Below are 17,548 nucleotides of genomic sequence, written 5' to 3'. Positions count from 1 at the left end.
ATTGGAAAGCTTGGAAGACGTGCAATTAGACCGATGTTTAGAACTGACTCTTCCTTATTGTCCTACGCAAATGTATATGACAACTTATAACCAACTTCCAAGTTCAAGTCTATTTCTATAATTCAATAAAATTAATCACACTGAATATATGTTTTTGCATAATTACTAATTTTCTATTCTATATATTTTAAATTGAGTTCAGGATGTAAAATAAATCTGATGCATTATAGACAATATTCTGTTCAGAGTATTACTTGACAGTCCTTAACAAGATTGAGGATTTGTTAGCCGTTTTTTATTACAAGATTTCTTTCAATCTGATGACTTTCCTAGAAGTTTCATACAAACCTATACGAAAAAAAATATATTAAACAATAGTAAATAAAACAAGTAGAATGTTGAATTTCATCGGTCGGTTGGTCCAGTGGGTAGGATCTCCTAAGATGAAGATCGAGAGTTCGAGTCCCGAGCCGAGAAAAATTTTTGTTCTTCTTCATCTTACTATTCGCTCTAGGTTGCAACTTAACAGTGCTGTGCTTGAAGTGGCGTTGGGACACAGCTCTCTAAACTAATGAGAGGTCAAACAAGTGCCGAGGAAAGTCAGGATAGAAATTCATCCAAATCGCATGCCGATTTGGTTAATTTCATTGGCTGTAGCTATCACTTCTTTATTATCTTTCTAATGATTCACATATACAAGTTCTTTGGATTAATGAAATGAGCATTTTTACTCGGTTTCAGTTCGTTGTGTAATTGATTTTTTTTCTTTTTATCTGGATAAAGTATATTCAAATTCACTTGAATAGGTCAGAATATTTCTAATATTGAAGAATTTCCCAAGTTACCGGAAATTTACTACGAAGCACTGAAGCACAAACAGCAGAGAATTTATTGTGTTACCAGTCCTTTTGAATAGATCCCAGATGCTAGTTGATCATCATATAAAATAGTATGTGTCGATTTGATAACTTTAATTGCCCGAAATAGTACACATGCTGTCGCGTGGCAATTTAATCGCCCTTATTGGTAAGAGTTGTGCTCATTTTTTGAAGTGCTTTGGGGAGTTGTTAAGAGTCGTTAAAGAAAATTTAATCAAACACCGACAAAGAATTCTACAGATGTTTGGCGCAAAATTTTGTGTCACAGATTAAAAAACTGCAGATTGAAGTTAAAACGATCATGTCCTCATAGTTGATAATGTTCCTTGCCGCTATATTAAAGATCGAGAATATAAAATAATCGAATTGTATAACACTGTAGAATAACATAGTATTTTTTATTAATGATATTAAAAAAAACTACTCACTTCGCGAATTATCTGAAAGAATTGACATCAGAATTTGATACAATAACTTAACTATTATTTTCAACTCTAGGGTTTGAAAAGCCTGCTCCCATGGTTGGGGTATGACATCAAATGAAAACTGGACAAGCGATTTTTTCAGAGACGTTCAAGTAGGATTTGAAGAATTATACCAATATAGTATAACGGCATTTAACAGAAATAAATGAGGCGAACCTTTCAAGAAAGCAATAATCATTGTTTTATGTTCTTTCATTTCAACCGAAAAAAAAATCCAAAAACGTAATAAATAATATTATTTGGCAGAAGTATTACTTTATAGGTATCCATGTAATATCAAATTGCAGGTACCTACTCGTATACACTGTGTCCGTGTATGGAACAAATTCATTTTTAGCTAAACAGACCATTTTAAGAAATCCCCATTTTGTCTCAATTTTCCGGTTACTCTAGCTGAGCTCATTCCAAAAATGTAGCACATTTTGATTCCAATTGGTACAGGGTGGACAAAAATTCAATAGTTTTGGGTGTGCTCATAAAGTAACGCGTAACATTCTTTATTAGTTAAATTAACAATATTATCAAAAATACTTATTGTCTAGCGGCAATTGGTCTGAATGTAACACCCTGTAGTTTGTTACATTTTTAGATTAATAAAAATGAGCTGTTTCCAAACATGTTTGGTGCTTGTGGTCTAACAGACAGAATATGAAAGAAATTATTTCTTATCATCATAGTCGTCTAGTTTTTTGTGAAATGTCATTATTTGTTTAGTAATTTATTGGTCTTCAATAACAGTTTAGGACTACAATATTTTTGGTATTCGTGAATGTCTTAATTATTGCTTAAATTCAATTTATTATTTTTGTCCACCCAGGACCAATTAGAATCAACATGTGATGCATTTTTGGAATTAGCTCAGCTAGAGTAATCAGTAAATAAGACAAAATGGGGTGTTCCATTTTAAAAAAATGACGGTGACGTCATTACTCGAAAGTAATTGACCCTGTATATCAGATTATTATTTTAAAATAAGGTAAATTAAAATAAAAAATCGACGTGTTTCAGGATTATTTATTAAAATGGTCTGTTTAGCTAAAAATGAATTTGTTCCATACCTTACGGGGACACAGTATATAGTCTTCTTTTATGAAACTTTGGGAGTATATAATTCGAATAATTGATGAACCAGTTCAAAACCCGGAATTCGGTTGTAAAATAACGGTTTGAAGATGTACATATATGTTCCCTTTCAGTATTATCCAATAGAAAACCCAAATCGGAAAAATAAAAAGAAAGGATCCAGTTGTGAGAATAATCGATATCTACTCTTGGGGTAAATGGAGCATAATATGATAAACAAAACGAAAATCGTGACATTTCTAGGAGGTCCATCGACATAGTTTCCAATTTAATTATATGGTGTTAATAAGTTCGCCCGAACTTATAAGACGAGTTATAAGAGTTGTAATTAATTTTCTAACGATAAATCAATCGTATATTATTTTAATTCATTACGAAGGTTTTAATGAACTGATAGCTGTTAATTATCGCCTAATCCAATTATAAATCAATAGAAAAAGTAATATGTCGAAGGTGTCTAGCATTTGATTTGACACTCGAGGGTGATATATTGAAATAATAATGAATTCGAATGCAGTGTAGAGAGATTGGTTCGAATGAAATATTAAATTATGACTATCACATTTGAAAGCCTGAAGCTCGAACAGATATTGAAAATATTAATTCGGTTCTGTTCCAGATTTTCTCCGACAGAATTTCGCAACCAAGAATATGATGACCAATGGTTTCCTATTTCCAATAGAATAAATATCAAATAGATGTTATCGAGCGCAAAGTTAGTTCAAAGTGGCGTTGGGCAGGACACGTTGCCAGAAATAATGATAAATGGACCAAAGCACTGTTACAGTGGCATCCAAGAATGTCAAAAAGAAGCGTCGGAAGTCCACAGGCGAGATGGAGAGGTGACATCCAACGACATGCAGGAAAAAACTGGATTCAAACCACCCAGCAAAGGTCTTTGGAAGAGGCCTATGTCCAGGAGTGGATATCTAGAGGCTAAGGAAGAAGAAGAAGAAGAAATATCAAAAATCTGAAGAAATATAATACATTCATTACAATAAATTCGGAAAGAATAATTAAAATCCAACAATGAAAATGTACTTATTACATTCTTGATAAGATTTGCTAATTGCTATCACTATTTTATCTTCTGTGCAAAATTGAACAATTTATCAAAATGTGCCCAGGCATTATTTCCTGAAATGAATAATCATCGGAACTCAACTCATATGTAGTAATCTCTTCGGAATTCTCATGGTCTCTATCACTTCATTGAATGCATCGAGATAACAATTCAGTCATTCACAAATTGAAATATTTTCAGATCGATATAAATTATCACACTGTTATGACTGCTTGAAAAAATTGAAACTAACTGTTATCAGAGCTGAGTTCGATGATTATGATATATTTTTAACCATTCAGACAGGACGTAACGAAAACATCGATGTGTAAATTACTTGAGAATTATATTCATATACTATTCACCAGATTTGTTTCCTCAAGCTAGAATAGACCAATCATTCAGACGAAATAAATTTAGTTTAAATACATGAATAAATTCCGTTTGAATAAGTGGTGATGAAATTTGTATTTGTCTTTCATAGTGTTTTCATTTCGTGATATAAGAATATCAGTAATTCTCCTTACTTTTGCTGGAAGTTGATGAGAAATATTAATTTCTATAGAATATTCTGATCCCTTTTACATTTTACAAATTTACAAAATCATGGGTCTTTTAAATTTCACGTAACAGAAGCCACTTGCAGCACAAAATATTTCATCAAAAATATTGATCAACTTTTTATTTTCGATACAAGTTTTCAGAGCTGCCGCCAGACATTTGGCTCCTCGTCAAATTAAAATTACGCCACCCAAATTTCCTAATTGTCTAATGACTACTGTTAAATTGATGTTTTGTTATTTGTCAGAAAAAAAAATAGTTTTTGGCAGCTGAGGGCTCTGTAGAACAACCATTTATAACTGAATATTTTTCGATTGAATGAGTTACATATACAGGGTGTTCCACCATTGACGCGAATCCCAATTACAATTAAGCGCTGAAATTTTCAATTTTTTTTCGACACATTAGGCTTCATTAGAAAATTTTGTTGAATACTGCTTAAAATTTGCCGTTTGTGAGATATTTCGATTTTTCATTAATCGAAGAGTCTTAGGCAAAAACCTAATAAGTTAGAAATGAATGAATTTATCCATTTATTTCGGGAAAGCAACAAAATGAATAATGGAAAGAAAAAATTATACAAACTGGTGAAATAAATACCTGAAATGGGTTCATCTATAATTTTGTAACTATTGTTTAGATATAATAATTGTTACTGTCGGGCACAAACCATAGGTTTAGTTCTGGAAAATTACTGCACCTATTTGGTAGAATAAATTGAATTGATTGATTGATTATTAGAGCATATTTAATCAACTGTCAGAATATCAAAACGTTTTTATTCTTCCAACTAGAAAAACTTCTTCTACTTGTCAGTCATTCATCATCCAACTCATCGAATCCGTATTAAAAACATGGCACTAATACACCTACTCATAATTTCAGAACGGAAAGTGTGTTGATATTATTAGGTTCATTACAAATCAGGGTTATAATTACGCTGCTACCAGATGATCAATTTAACTCTTCACAGCTGGTATGGTTTCCATTTCTCTTCAGTTCTAATGATATCTAGGATATCTAGTAACTGAGGCAATTTCGACAAAGGTATGATATCAAAGCCATATCATTGCTATAACGAGACATTTTGTGACTAGGTATCTTAGAGTTATTTTATTTCTTTCGTGATAATTATGTCATTATCTGATATTGAATGAAACCTCACTACTCACTACAGCAGGGGTGCTCAAACTTGAACTGCTGGCGATCTACCTCAATATTGTTAGACTACGATCGATCGACTCTGAGAGGCTGCAAGTATGTGTAATGAAGGATTGTCGTCTAGATATGGTGTATCATGGCATAGATATTAGTTTTCCGGACAATATGCATTTGTTTAGTCAAGATAAGTCTAAAAATGCAAAATGAAATAAATAAATATTGGAAGACAATTACACAATCCTATCTAGTCTTAAGCTAAGTATAAACTAAGCTGCGTCACTACCGCTGCACCATTGGAGTAGGAAAATAAAATAAAGATCTGCTCTGAAATGAAAAACTCATTGTTATTTAAAATTATGAGTTTATTGGTTATTACAAAACAAAAGAGTGTTAAACTTAACTAAAGAGTAACTTTGGATGTTGAAGCGTGGCACTGCATGTCCTCAGCATACTTTTCATAAGATGGTACATAATTACCGAGTGCTAATCTCAAGCATGATGACATATGTTCGTCAGTTAGTCGATTGCGATACTTTGACTTAATTATCTTCATTTCAGAAAATGCAGACTCGCACAAGTAAGTTGATCCGAACATTGTCGTCAGTTGAAGGGCAATTTGCCTCAGATTCGGATATTTATCTTCTGCTATAAAACACCAGAATTTTGTGTCAGATGCTGTGGCTTTGAGATGTATATCTGATATAATCTGCACTAACTCATTTTCAACAGAACATGAGTCCATGTTAAACTGACTTGCTATTTCAGTTGCTAATTCCTCAATGTTTGAACACGAAAAAGGATAACTCATAAATGATGCGATATTTGCCAATTTGTTGAAATCATAAAAACGTATTTCGAATTGTCCCAAAATATTTGATAATTCTGCCTCATAAATATCATAATTTAACAGAGGAATCCTTGCTTTCAAAGATGGAAAATGTTTCAGATCCTTTCTTTTCAGTTGATCTATCATAAGTTGCAATTTAATTTTGAATGCGTTTATTGCGCTAATCATATCAATAATAGTTTTTCCTTTACCTTGAAGCTGAAAATTGATGGTGTTTAAATGCATTGTGATGTCTGTCAAAAATGCCAAATCAGTCAACCATTTTTCGTTTTTCAGCATCTTAGTATCGTCACCTCTTTCTTCCATAAAAGCGGTTATTTCGGGCAATAATTCTTGAAACCTTTCTAGAAATTTTCCGCGACTCAACCACCTGACGTCTGTGTGAAGAACTAAATCAGTGTGTTCAGCCAACTCACTATTTTCCATAGAACAAGTATGTATAGAATGGAAACTCTCATGATAAAATTAACACTGCTTTCAGCGACCTCTTGCGGTTGTTTGTGAAATTATAAAATGAGCGCGCGAAAATTTGAAATGCTTTGTATTGAAAATATTTCAATTCAATTCAAGATTTTGAATGTGAAAATAAACAACGTACGAAAATAAGGTAATAAGCATTTCTTTTTGAATGAGCTATATTACCATTATATTCCTGTACGAGTTCTTTCACATCCAATATATTTGACAAGAATAGAGGCTTAAGTTCAGAGAAAACACAAATTCATATAAAAAAATCATCTATTTAAAATTTTACATTTTTTTAAATATTTCTAGTATGCCAAATTTTTAATGTGTCCTTCACAATTGCATATTCAGGCTATCAAACAGCTTATCCATAAAAATGATCAGCTCTGCAGTGCCCACAGCCTCTAGTGTCAATTAATTGTTGTCCTCGATATCTGTAGGAAGCAAAACATTCATAAGTACTTATATTTTCATCAAATTTATTGCAATAAATAGTTCTTAATTGACTCAATCAGAATTGAAAACTTTAATATACCATTTGTTTAAAATGTTGGAACTCACAACTACTTCCAAAAGTGTGCCCGATTAAAAGCTGTTGGAGAAACATAATTCATCAGTCTACTGAAATTTGCTGATGAATTAAGTTTCTCTACATTTTTTAGCCGCTCTTTGTATGATGAAACTTTTTTTGGATAATTCTCAGTTTTCTACTCTGATCAATCAGACATTTTGATAGATAACGTTCATTTTCAGTTAACCTTTTTCTATATATTATTGAAGTTTTCTGAGGGTGCTTAAAATTCTTCAAAGTCTCTGTTGATACTTCCCTCTCAACATCACTTTGGAGATGTATTCCTTCAGTGTCATGAACTTCTCCATCTTCCCCTTGATTTGAAGATCCTGTGAAATATAAATAGAAAAGTAAATAATAATTTTCTTGCCAATCATATATATTTATATATACATATGCGAAACTACTATTGAGGGTAAGTTTTTAAACAAAGATAATATTTATGGACAGCCGAAACATTCGTCTACGGTTAGCACTTCTCCTTGAGGACTATACTTAATCGCTTATCGTTTAACTTTTACACAGAAGAAAATATAACAAAATTTAACTCACCAGGAAGAAATAATTCAGGGATAGCAGTTGTCAAATTCCTTTAAGGCTATCTAATTTCACTTCTTACAAATTTGTTGAGGAGTTTTAGAGTTGAGCAATGAATAACTAACTTTTTCGAGCCAAAGTTTGAAAATTGTTGGCTGCTTCTCTTCATTCGAAAACGATGACGTTTACTATACATATCTCCACAGTTAGGAACACAATATTTGTTGGATTTCAAAGTTGACTGCGACATAATAAATCTCTTACCAAAAATAAGGTTCGACAGATCAACTGAAAATTTTTGAGGTTAAGTAAATAATTCTCGAGGTAAACAGAAAATCAGCGATGCGAGCGGTCTCTGGAAGGTGTTGGTGGAACTAAATTACTGTTTCAGAGTTTAGTACCTCAGTTTCTCCTCTATATATACTTACTCTATGCTATTTTCTAACTGCAATGTAAAAAGCCGCCGCTGCAAACTACGTGCACGGATGGAATTCACAATTTTTATTGCAATGCCCATAATCTCCTCCATATTTAGAACTTTTGAACACAAAACTTGTTGATGTATAATGCAATGGAAGGAGAAAAATGAAGGGAAATCGTCATTAGCTCGACACAATGCCACAAAACCGTTTTTGTTTCCAATCATTGCTGGTGCTCCATCAGTTGTAATGCATACTAATTTATATATTGGTAGCTTATAATATTTTACAAAATTGAAAAAAACGTCATATATATCCTCGCCACGGGTCTTTCCTTTCAGAGGAATCATTGTCAAAAACTCTTCCTTGGCTGACATGTCACTGAAAACCATTCGAATAAAAATACATAGCTGGGCAGTGTCTGTAATATCGGTGGATTCATCGAACTGTAAAGAAAAGTATGTAGATTTCATGATATCATGTTTTAGTTGATCTGCCATGTCCTGACTCATGACTTCAACACGCCTCGTGACAGTTGCACGAGATAACTGAAGTTCTTTAATAGCAGATATAATTTCAGTTTTATTTTTAAATTCTGCAAATAAAGTTTCTCCCGCTTCAATAAATGCTTCCTTCACAACCGATCCATCTTCAAATGGTTTCTTGTGTTTCGCCAATATATGAGATATTTTAAATGACGCGATCGTTGCAGCTTTTGATTGTTTCACTGGTCTTGTGAACATGGCTTGTTCTTTTTTCAAACAAGCTAACAAATCACGTACTTTTCGTTTTCTTAATTCGCTCTGCGACGGAAAATCCTTTTCATAGTTTTTATGAACTGTTTTATGATGCCTCTCTAAGTTCCCACGCTTAGGCATTGCTACTGACGCACGGCAAATGAGACAGATGCACTTATCCTTCACCATACAAAAAAAAAATTCTTCCTCCCAATCGTTATTAAAATGATACGTTTTACTTTTTTTCACCGCACTCATTTTGCGCTGTTCAACAATATCGACGTGTTGCTTTCAAGTTGCTACTCAGACTGACTCAAAATTCAAATCCCTGCAATCGCAACATTAATATCGCCGCGAACGATGTCTTGAATGTTCCCGTCAAACTCGCCGCCCGAAGTTCCTAGAAAATGCGGCGGGAATCAAAGACGCAACTTTTCTTTGACAAATACCGCGTTCCTTTGATAAAGCGTCCTTTTGCCGCTAGCAGCGGACTTTTACACACGATAAAACAAAGTGATGAGGGGGTCATTCTGACATAATTATGTGGATCGAATAAATTTTAGTAGTTTATTCATAACATTTTGTTTAGTTACCTACCTATTAAAACAAAATCTGTGAATAGTTCTATATCGGATTTTTTTCACGAGATCGACTCAAAAAGCATTCGCGATCGACCAGTCGATCGCGATCGACTGTTTGAGCACCCCTGCACTACAGTATAGTAGTCAACATTTTGAGTACTGTTTCCTATTAATTAGTTTCATCGCTAAATCTGAATTCTTTGAATTTTGAGCCAGGAATGGTCTCAAACGATAAGGTTCGACTCACACATGACGAATCGATGATCAAATCGAATTTTGTCAGCTCAGTCTAATCCGTCCAGTACAGTACGGCCGTAAACACGATATCTCCAACGGAAAACCTGAAAACTTGAAATTTTCAGGGTAGTCTCAGAGTTTCTAAGATGTTTTCAAACCTCTACACCAGTAGATTGTATGAACAATCCCCATGTTGAGGGACTAACAATTTCAAACTGCAAAGGGACTAATTCGATTTCCACAGAACCGAAGAGAATAGGCGTAGAATATAGTGGGACAAGGAAATTTCAAAAATATATCTACGCGAAATCAGTTGAATACCTATATGTTGCCATGCTTCAAGGTGCATTCATTTTGCAAATAACAAAGTCGTCGTCATGAATAATGAAAAAACTTAACTCTGAGCAATTCTGGAACTAAAGGAATTCCGAATTCTAGACCGACAATATCGAACATCGCCCAGACGAAGTTAAATTCAAGGGAAATTCCAAATCTACTGATAAAGTTTTACATTGGTGCGCGATATCAACTGGTGGCATTTCTAGGCCTTCTGTGGGACAAATAAAAGGCGAAGCTGAGCAAGTAACATTCTCAACTGCTCAACAAAAATGATTAATTTGACGGACTTATAGCTCCGTATTAAGCACATTATGCACTCTAAATTTATTGAATGCTCACAACATATATTTTGTGCCAAAAAACGACAACCCAGATTTACCGCGAGTTCGGTCAATTGAAGATTTTTAAAAAATTTTGACTAGAAAAGTATTTTATAGAGGCTGGGAATATAGGAAAGCAAGCAACTAAAACAAGACGACGGTTTTTCAGTAGAAGGACCAGGCAATAGCCTAATGGAGAAATTGTTACCGTTTAATTCTTCGTGTGTTGTAGAATATGACTTCCTGAACTAAAAAGTCTATGGGTCCAACTCAACGATATGACTAGTTTTCGAGATACAGGGTGTCGAAGTCGGAAAACGGCTTCAAAGTAACATTTCTCGCACATTATTGCGCGATAACATTATTCAAAATGAAATTAGTTTAGTTTATAATTCACCCTGTAAATGGAAAAGTCGTGGAATTTTCCTATTATTTGTCATTACTCTTGATTCTCTGAGAGCATTCAACTATAAGAGTCAGAGAAAGAATCAACAGATAATAGATAGCTAGATTCGTTCCCGAGTTACAGGGTGTTTCTGAAAAATGACTATTTCAAATATTTCGCTATTTATGTTCGAGATATTCGAAAAATTCCAGAGCGTTTTTTTCAGTAATTTTTATGGTTTATAAGATACTCATAACGAATATCTGACACTCTGTACAATGTCTTTCATTCTTCAATGACAAAACTTAACTCTTACTGTTACTCTGTATGAAATTTTCATTATATACAACTTTTTGACAACTTCTGTAGTAACGGTCGCCCCTCTTGATATATTACCTCATGGATCTCGAAAACTGTTCACAGCAAAGCCAATACTATTGGACATTATAATATTGTACTTAAACTAAGCATGAAGGAAAAAAATTGGAAAATTCCACGACTATTTTAATTACAGGGTGAAGTATGAACTCAACGAATTTCATTTTGAATAATGTTTGACTCACCACGTAACTAACAATAATTTTGAATGACAACCAGTCTAAAATTATTACCTTATTGTTGAACAATATTTGTCGTGCAAAAGTGTTCCTTTCAAGATGTTTTCCTACAAGAAATATTTCTTCGAAGAAATGCTATTTTCCAATTTCGACACCCTGTATCTAAAAAACTAATCATAGGAATGAGTTGGATCCATAGACTTTCTTGCTCAATAATTCATATCCTACAAAATACGAAAAATTCAGAAAAAATAACCGCTGAAAGTTTTTCCTTTAGGCTGCTGACTAATCCGTTGGGAGATGTTCAAACTAGGGCTGGAAATCATGAATGAATGATTTGAATATTCGAATATTCATTGAATGATTATTCGAATAATTGCATTCTGAATTATTCGAATATTCATGAATATTCGAATATTCAGTGAATAGTTGTGTATTCACTGAATAGTTGAATAATCAATGACTACTTTTCTATTCATGAATAATCAGTGAATAGTCGAGTATTCACTGAATAGTTGAATAATCAATGACTACTTTTCTATTTATGAATAATCAGTGAATAGTTGAGTATTCACTGATTATACAGTGAAAAGTTTTCTATTCAGTGAGTAGTTGGATATTTATGAATCATTTCTGAAGTTACGAATGAAAGTTTGAATGATCACTTAACTCACTATTCAGAAATGATTAAAACAATGGCCTAGCTGCTGAGACACGTTAATTGAAATAAAAAAAAATAAATAAAACAAGGTTTTGCGATTTACTATGGACAAATCGTTTTATTAATATTGGAATTACTGGAAATTACATATATTGAAATTGATAGATACAATTGAATTGAAATTATTCATTCAATAGTAGAAACGATCCAAAGAAAAATTAATAGAATTGGGATTTCATCAATGAAAAAATATAAAAATGGAATTTAAGATTCTAAAATATGAATTTAGCAATAAAAAGTTCTAATAATAATATAAGATTCTACATTCGAAATCTAATGCCGTCTGTTTAATCGATTGCAGAGTTTTGCTTTCCTATTCCGTATGCATTGCAATTTCTAGACATTACTCTATTTCAGTGGTCAAATATTGCTTGATTCTGAATTGCGAACCGACGAATCTTTCTATTCTTTCAAATCTGAGGTTTTAAAATACACACATATTAACTGGAGTAACATCCTTCTCTAACAAGACTGAATAAGTAAACAAAGTTTTTTGAAAATTTCGTATAATTGAACACGAAGTGTATTCTTGAAGGATTTAATGTTCTCAAAATCCGCTTGATTATTTTTGTACCTATAGACCTGTTATGGGTCTATGTAGATTGTATTGTCCCAGCAAAGGTTTTACTACGTCTATTTAAGAATCTATTTTATTTTGTACGTTTTCTTGTAATAAACATAATTTCTGTATTTACCAAACGATAATTCGATTATAAAAATATGACAATTTTTTCGGTAAAACGTAAAACTAGAGTACTACTGAACTATAATTGTAGCGGTAGCGCTGCCTTTTGCAAAATTCAATGACATTTCACTGAGCTTGACTTTTATTTTTTTTTTGACGAACGTCCAATTACGTTGCTGTGGAAATGATCGCAATATGGTGAGAGACGAGACACCAAAACGATAATACCACGTCGTCAAGAGTATATTCACTCATCAAAACGCTCGTATTTTATTGGTTCATTAAAACATAAACACATGTTTCACTGAATATTGACTGAATATTCATTGAGTATTCTTTGATTAATCATTGAATATTCATTGAATAATCAATGAATACTCGTTGAATATTCAATGAATAGTTGAATATTCATGACTACTCATGAATAATCAAGCATGAATATTTGTTTGAATGAATTATTCGAATAATCGAATAAATTTAGGAATGATTATTCGAATACAAAAGGCCAAAAATTCCCAGCCCTAGTTCAAACGGTCCAAGGCGTAATAGATGTACCCAGAAGAAAGTATTTCGTTGAAGACCATGATGGACCTTTACATTCAATTTGAAATAAAATATTGTTATTTATGAAACTTTTAATAGATTAACCTGTTCTGAAAATCAGCGTTTTTTTTTTAATTTAATGAAGAAATTTGTGCCAAAGCGCATAATAGCTACTGACCAAACGTCCGTATTTTTTGGAATTTTTCATATGAGGAAACGGCCGTGTAATTAATCAACCAAACTATGCTAATAACACATTCATAGTTGTAACACTCTCCACGTAATTCATTTAACATTGAAAAAAATTTATCTGCTATTCATCCGTTTCACGCAACAGCGTCAGCACAACAATCCCTGCGGGTCAGATAAGTCCCCCATTAATAATAATAACCGCTTTCCAAACACCGTGACAGAAGTAAAATCCATTCATCTCTATTTGCTGTCAATATTACATCATCAAAACCAGTGTAGTTCAATGTTGTCTCTCGGTTCCACACGCGTTCTTGGTATTTAATTGATTTAGGAACAACGAACAAACTTTATTGGCTTCAATTAATCGTTGAGGGAAAAACGAACGCTGTTATTGATTGCAACCCCCTTGTTTGCCCTGTTCGAATGAATCGGGGAATTGAAATAATTCACTCGGTGTAGATATTTCGAATAGGTTAAAAGTAGGAGTTACGGTATTGGTTATGTGAGCTCTGATTTCATTTCAATTATGACAAAATAATACACATCTCTGTTTTTGATCGTTTTCCTCAGCATTCCAACTATCCAAGTGTAGATCTCTTGATTCTCCCCTCCCAAGATATTTGAGAAGACGAAACAATATTCTAGAGGAAACTAAAGATAATATAAAAATATTATCGAAATTGATTCCTCACAAATCGCTTGGTGAAACATAACTTTAATATTAATAAAAGAAAATAAAATAAAACACTTGACTTGACAATTTTTTTTTGTTATTTTCTTTTATTGTGAGGAATCAATTTGCGAGCCAGCAAGGTTCGATTTTATCCTACTCCTCCTTCGATATACCTGTTATTATTTTAAATATCGGCTTCAAATTGAGGAGGAGGATGTCCTTTTTCACATTTTGTCAAATCCGGATTGAATCGATTTCATTAAAGAATTTTCCGTTCCTTTTCCCGTGAACTCGACTGCGTACAAAGATACAGTTCTTTCTGTATCTCATTGCAAATATTGGATTCGAGATTGGATTGACTCGGTCTTTACTCCACAGAAATTCTTTTCAAATCGACAATGAAATGAGAAGTAATATATTTCCACTTTTACATTATATAAATTACAATAGTTACTTCGGATTTTAAAGATACTGCATTTTGGCATTCCTTCGATCTTTCCAGCAAATAACAGAAAAAATTCAAACAAATCAATCTGTTTTCCGAAAGATATTCAAATTTATCAGATCAGAAAAATTTGATTTTTTTTATATGAAAGCTATATGAATAGGTTAATTTTCTAGTAACTCACTTAATCGATAATTTTTTATATCTACAAAATTTCGGTGAAATCACTTCGCCGATCGCACGGACAAAATTGATTTGGATCTCTAATGCTTCATCAAAGAATCGAGCCGAATCATTTCAAAATATACTCGGCTAAAACTTCTCTAATTACAAAAAAATTGGTCAAGATGATAGCCCGATGTTATCTTGAAACAAACGCGCAAAAACACTGGTTGCTTTTAGGAAGATATCGTCAATGCAAAAGCAACGGAAACAAAGAATACCATTATGATGCAATTCTGCGGTAAAATGCTTGTTGAATCATTGGTCATCTTCATTTTTTCTTCTCAAAAAATAGGTATTCTGTAAAAGTAATCTTTTTCTAAAATTATATGTTTCTCAGGTTATTATTCTATTTATTGAGAAAAAATTAGAATACTACTGACGTGAGATCAGGAGCTTTCGAACAATTCGAACGCTTATTCTTTCATGCGCCTCCAAATTGCTATTGTATTTTTATCTCGATTTTTACTGAAATATGGGGTTTTTATTTGTAAATATTCTTCTTGAATTTTCTATGCTTCTGGTTATGCTATCCACCCAAAATAAAATTTTGTATGATGTTCCACATATTTATTTTATACATAAACATGCAAAATCTTTACCCTATCGAATCAGTGATCACGAATATACTCAGTATTAATTTTTCAATGATCTTCTCGAAATTTCTGTGCCCTATTTGCTATGATATTCATCATTTAATCATCTAGAAATTTTGGACGGAGCTTTAAATTGTTATTCCACATAAACTTTCAAAATCTCGATTACTTCTGTGTTGCGCTCACGGAAATATATTCCAATGAAGCCTTTCTTGCAAAAAAGGAATTTTGATCAAATTTTCAATTTTTTGATATTCTCTCTAATTGCATGGAATCCGATATGTTCCGTTTAAATTCGAACCTCTGACGTCTCGGCTACTGATCACCACAATTTTGGGAGTAACCATCAGGTGAATAATTATTTTAGTGCTTTATTTTTAGCTAGTCCTCATTTCTCTTAAACTAAGCTAAGACATTACAGTAAAAATGTATTCATTATTATGAAGACATCAGATGTTTCGAACCTCCACGTAAGTCAATTTTTCAATATTCGTATCAATTTCGTATTTTCGTATTTAATCTTTCAAATTTTCACCTTGAAAATTCATGACTGAGACCAATTTCGTATGACAATGATATTTTTACCAAAACTTATGTCGAAAAATTTTTCTGACTCATTACAAAACACTGTTTATTTCGTTAGAGTATCGTTAGAGGCAAAAAATTTAACCACTTCTTGAATTTTCAGTTAATATTCTGAATGTTCCAAATTCAAATATTGAATGAAAAAATTCATAAATTCGACGTCTCACAGATCAATCCTTTTTAAGGGCTGAAAGTTCATAAATATATCCATTTTTGGGAGCTTGATGGTATAGAATCCTGAAATTGAAGCTATAGATTCAAGTTTAACGATCATTATGAATATAATATTATTGAAAATTTTTAACTTTTTTAGGATTTTGGATACGGTCAATTCTAAACTCTACAATGTGACACATATTAGATATAACTATTTACATCATACGAGTTGCAAAATCAAATTTGTAGTTTAACTCTCTTGGTTTTTTCCGACTTTATTCATCAGCAATAACTATAGTCCTGTTTCATATGATATAACTGCACCTAAAACCTACGAAAAAACAAGTTAGATTTGGTATTAAGCGTAACATTTACCTTAGGCTAGTTGGACCAGTTTCCTTTGATACTACTTTTACAGCCTAGGGAGGAAATTGATTGTTTAACGGCTATTTGAAACAAAATGGTGAATGAGCACCAGATGTGTGGACATTTTCATATATGCAGTGACTATTCAACAGAACTGGATGATGATATTAATAATTGTCTTCTAAGATATTTTTTTCCACCAGAGAAAAAATTAAACAAATTCAAAACGTTAAAAAAAACAATTTTGAATTTTTTAAATGTTCCAAGTATAGACGAAACAATAAGATATTCTCCAGAATTTACGTCTGATTCCTGAACTCATATTTCAGGAGAATCTCAATTTTCCCGGAACCAGCTCCTTCTTCGTGAATCACATTTCATTAAAGAAGAAGCGACTTCCAAAAATCATTATCGCACTCAATAATTCACTTCTAACCTTCGAGAAATTCCATAACATTGAAATCAGCAGGGGAATCTCTCTCGTCTAGACTTCAACAGTCCAATTAATAGGTTGAATAATGCGACTCATTTACCATTCATTTTCAGCAGTCGGCGATCCATTAATCATCGTGCAAATTGCAACGGATAAGCCAGAGCGAAAAAGAACGGTGACAATGACCTATCGATCGCCGCTAAAAGCTATATGCTGAAAGAGTTCCAACAGACTCACCTCAGTCTAGAACGTCCCATCGCTACGGCAGAATTCTCGCCAATGTTCACTACGATAAGATCCCTTATGCGCACACTGCACAAGACACCATGCTTTCATACGTCACAACACGTGGCTACTATGCCGGTATAGCACGTGCATTAAGACTCGCGCAGGACACTTTCACAGACTCCTCGTCGAAGGTGGATGATACACTGCTAGCTGGTAAATTTCTGAACGTTCCACAACCCACGATCGGTCGTCTTCGGGACAGAAAAGATGTTTCCTCTCTCTGGAGGGGACCCTTGGATCATTTTCTTTTTTCAGAACACGATTAGATTACATTTCATTCATCTACATGCGTCCGCGTATGCGGCGGGCGCCTTGCGGCTTATTGGCATTCCGGACTAGGTTACCGAGTGGCTTTAACTGCTTGAAAATGTGCTCCTTCACGAGCTTTCGTTTCAGCGATTTCCATATCGTATGCTG

At 33.1% G+C, this 17,548-nt stretch overlaps 2 protein-coding genes and 1 long non-coding RNA gene across 8 annotated transcripts in view; all 3 read right to left on the bottom strand.

The window, feature by feature from the left end:
• LOC123674247 (collagen alpha-1(XV) chain) overlaps positions 1–17,291 on the bottom strand; it is a 457,507-nt gene extending 440,216 nt beyond the window's left edge. For 4 of the 5 annotated variants that reach the window (XM_045609182.1, XM_045609184.1, XM_045609183.1 and 1 more), the window contains exon 1: positions 17,081–17,291. In XM_045609182.1, the coding sequence (XP_045465138.1) occupies positions 17,081–17,100 (20 nt within the window). In that variant the 5' untranslated portion in view covers positions 17,101–17,291. The remainder of the gene's footprint in view (positions 1–17,080) is intronic. The other variant, XM_045609186.1, reaches the window with a different exon arrangement.
• Positions 5,573–9,396, bottom strand: LOC123674249 (general transcription factor II-I repeat domain-containing protein 2A-like). 2 transcript variants are annotated; one of them, XM_045609192.1, is made up of 3 exons: positions 8,090–9,396; positions 6,270–6,497; positions 5,573–5,876 (listed from the first exon to the last, which is right to left on the bottom strand). In XM_045609192.1, the coding sequence occupies exons 1-3, from the start codon at positions 9,063–9,065 to the stop codon at positions 5,632–5,634; spliced, it is 1,449 nt and encodes a 482-aa protein (XP_045465148.1). In that variant the 5' UTR covers positions 9,066–9,396; the 3' UTR covers positions 5,573–5,631. The 2 variants fall into 2 exon arrangements, with proteins under 2 accessions (XP_045465148.1, XP_045465147.1); XM_045609191.1 differs by having other exon boundaries at positions 5,573–6,497.
• Positions 6,799–8,076, bottom strand: LOC123674252. The gene is made up of 3 exons (XR_006746623.1): positions 7,667–8,076; positions 7,302–7,443; positions 6,799–6,977 (listed from the first exon to the last, which is right to left on the bottom strand). It is a non-coding gene; the product is annotated as an uncharacterized LOC123674252 (long non-coding RNA).
• Positions 17,292–17,548: the final 257 nt, after the last annotated feature.

The sequence above is a fragment of the Harmonia axyridis genome, chromosome 2 (genome assembly GCF_914767665.1).
Source record: "Harmonia axyridis chromosome 2, icHarAxyr1.1, whole genome shotgun sequence".
Lineage (NCBI taxonomy): Eukaryota > Metazoa > Arthropoda > Insecta > Coleoptera > Coccinellidae > Harmonia > Harmonia axyridis.
Note: the sequence above shows the minus strand (reverse complement) of the source record. Positions and strands in the feature narration are given on the sequence as shown.

Bases quoted from the DNA above. Each gene is read 5' to 3' on its own strand.
- LOC123674249 (XM_045609191.1), bottom strand. From the start codon at position 9,065: ATGAGTGCGGTGAAAAAAAGTAAAACGTATCATTTTAATAACGATTGG. The intron at 6,498-8,089 runs ATAGCATAGAGT...GTTCTATGGAAA, and splicing joins TTTTACATTGCAGTTAGAAA to ATAGTGAGTTGGCTGAACAC.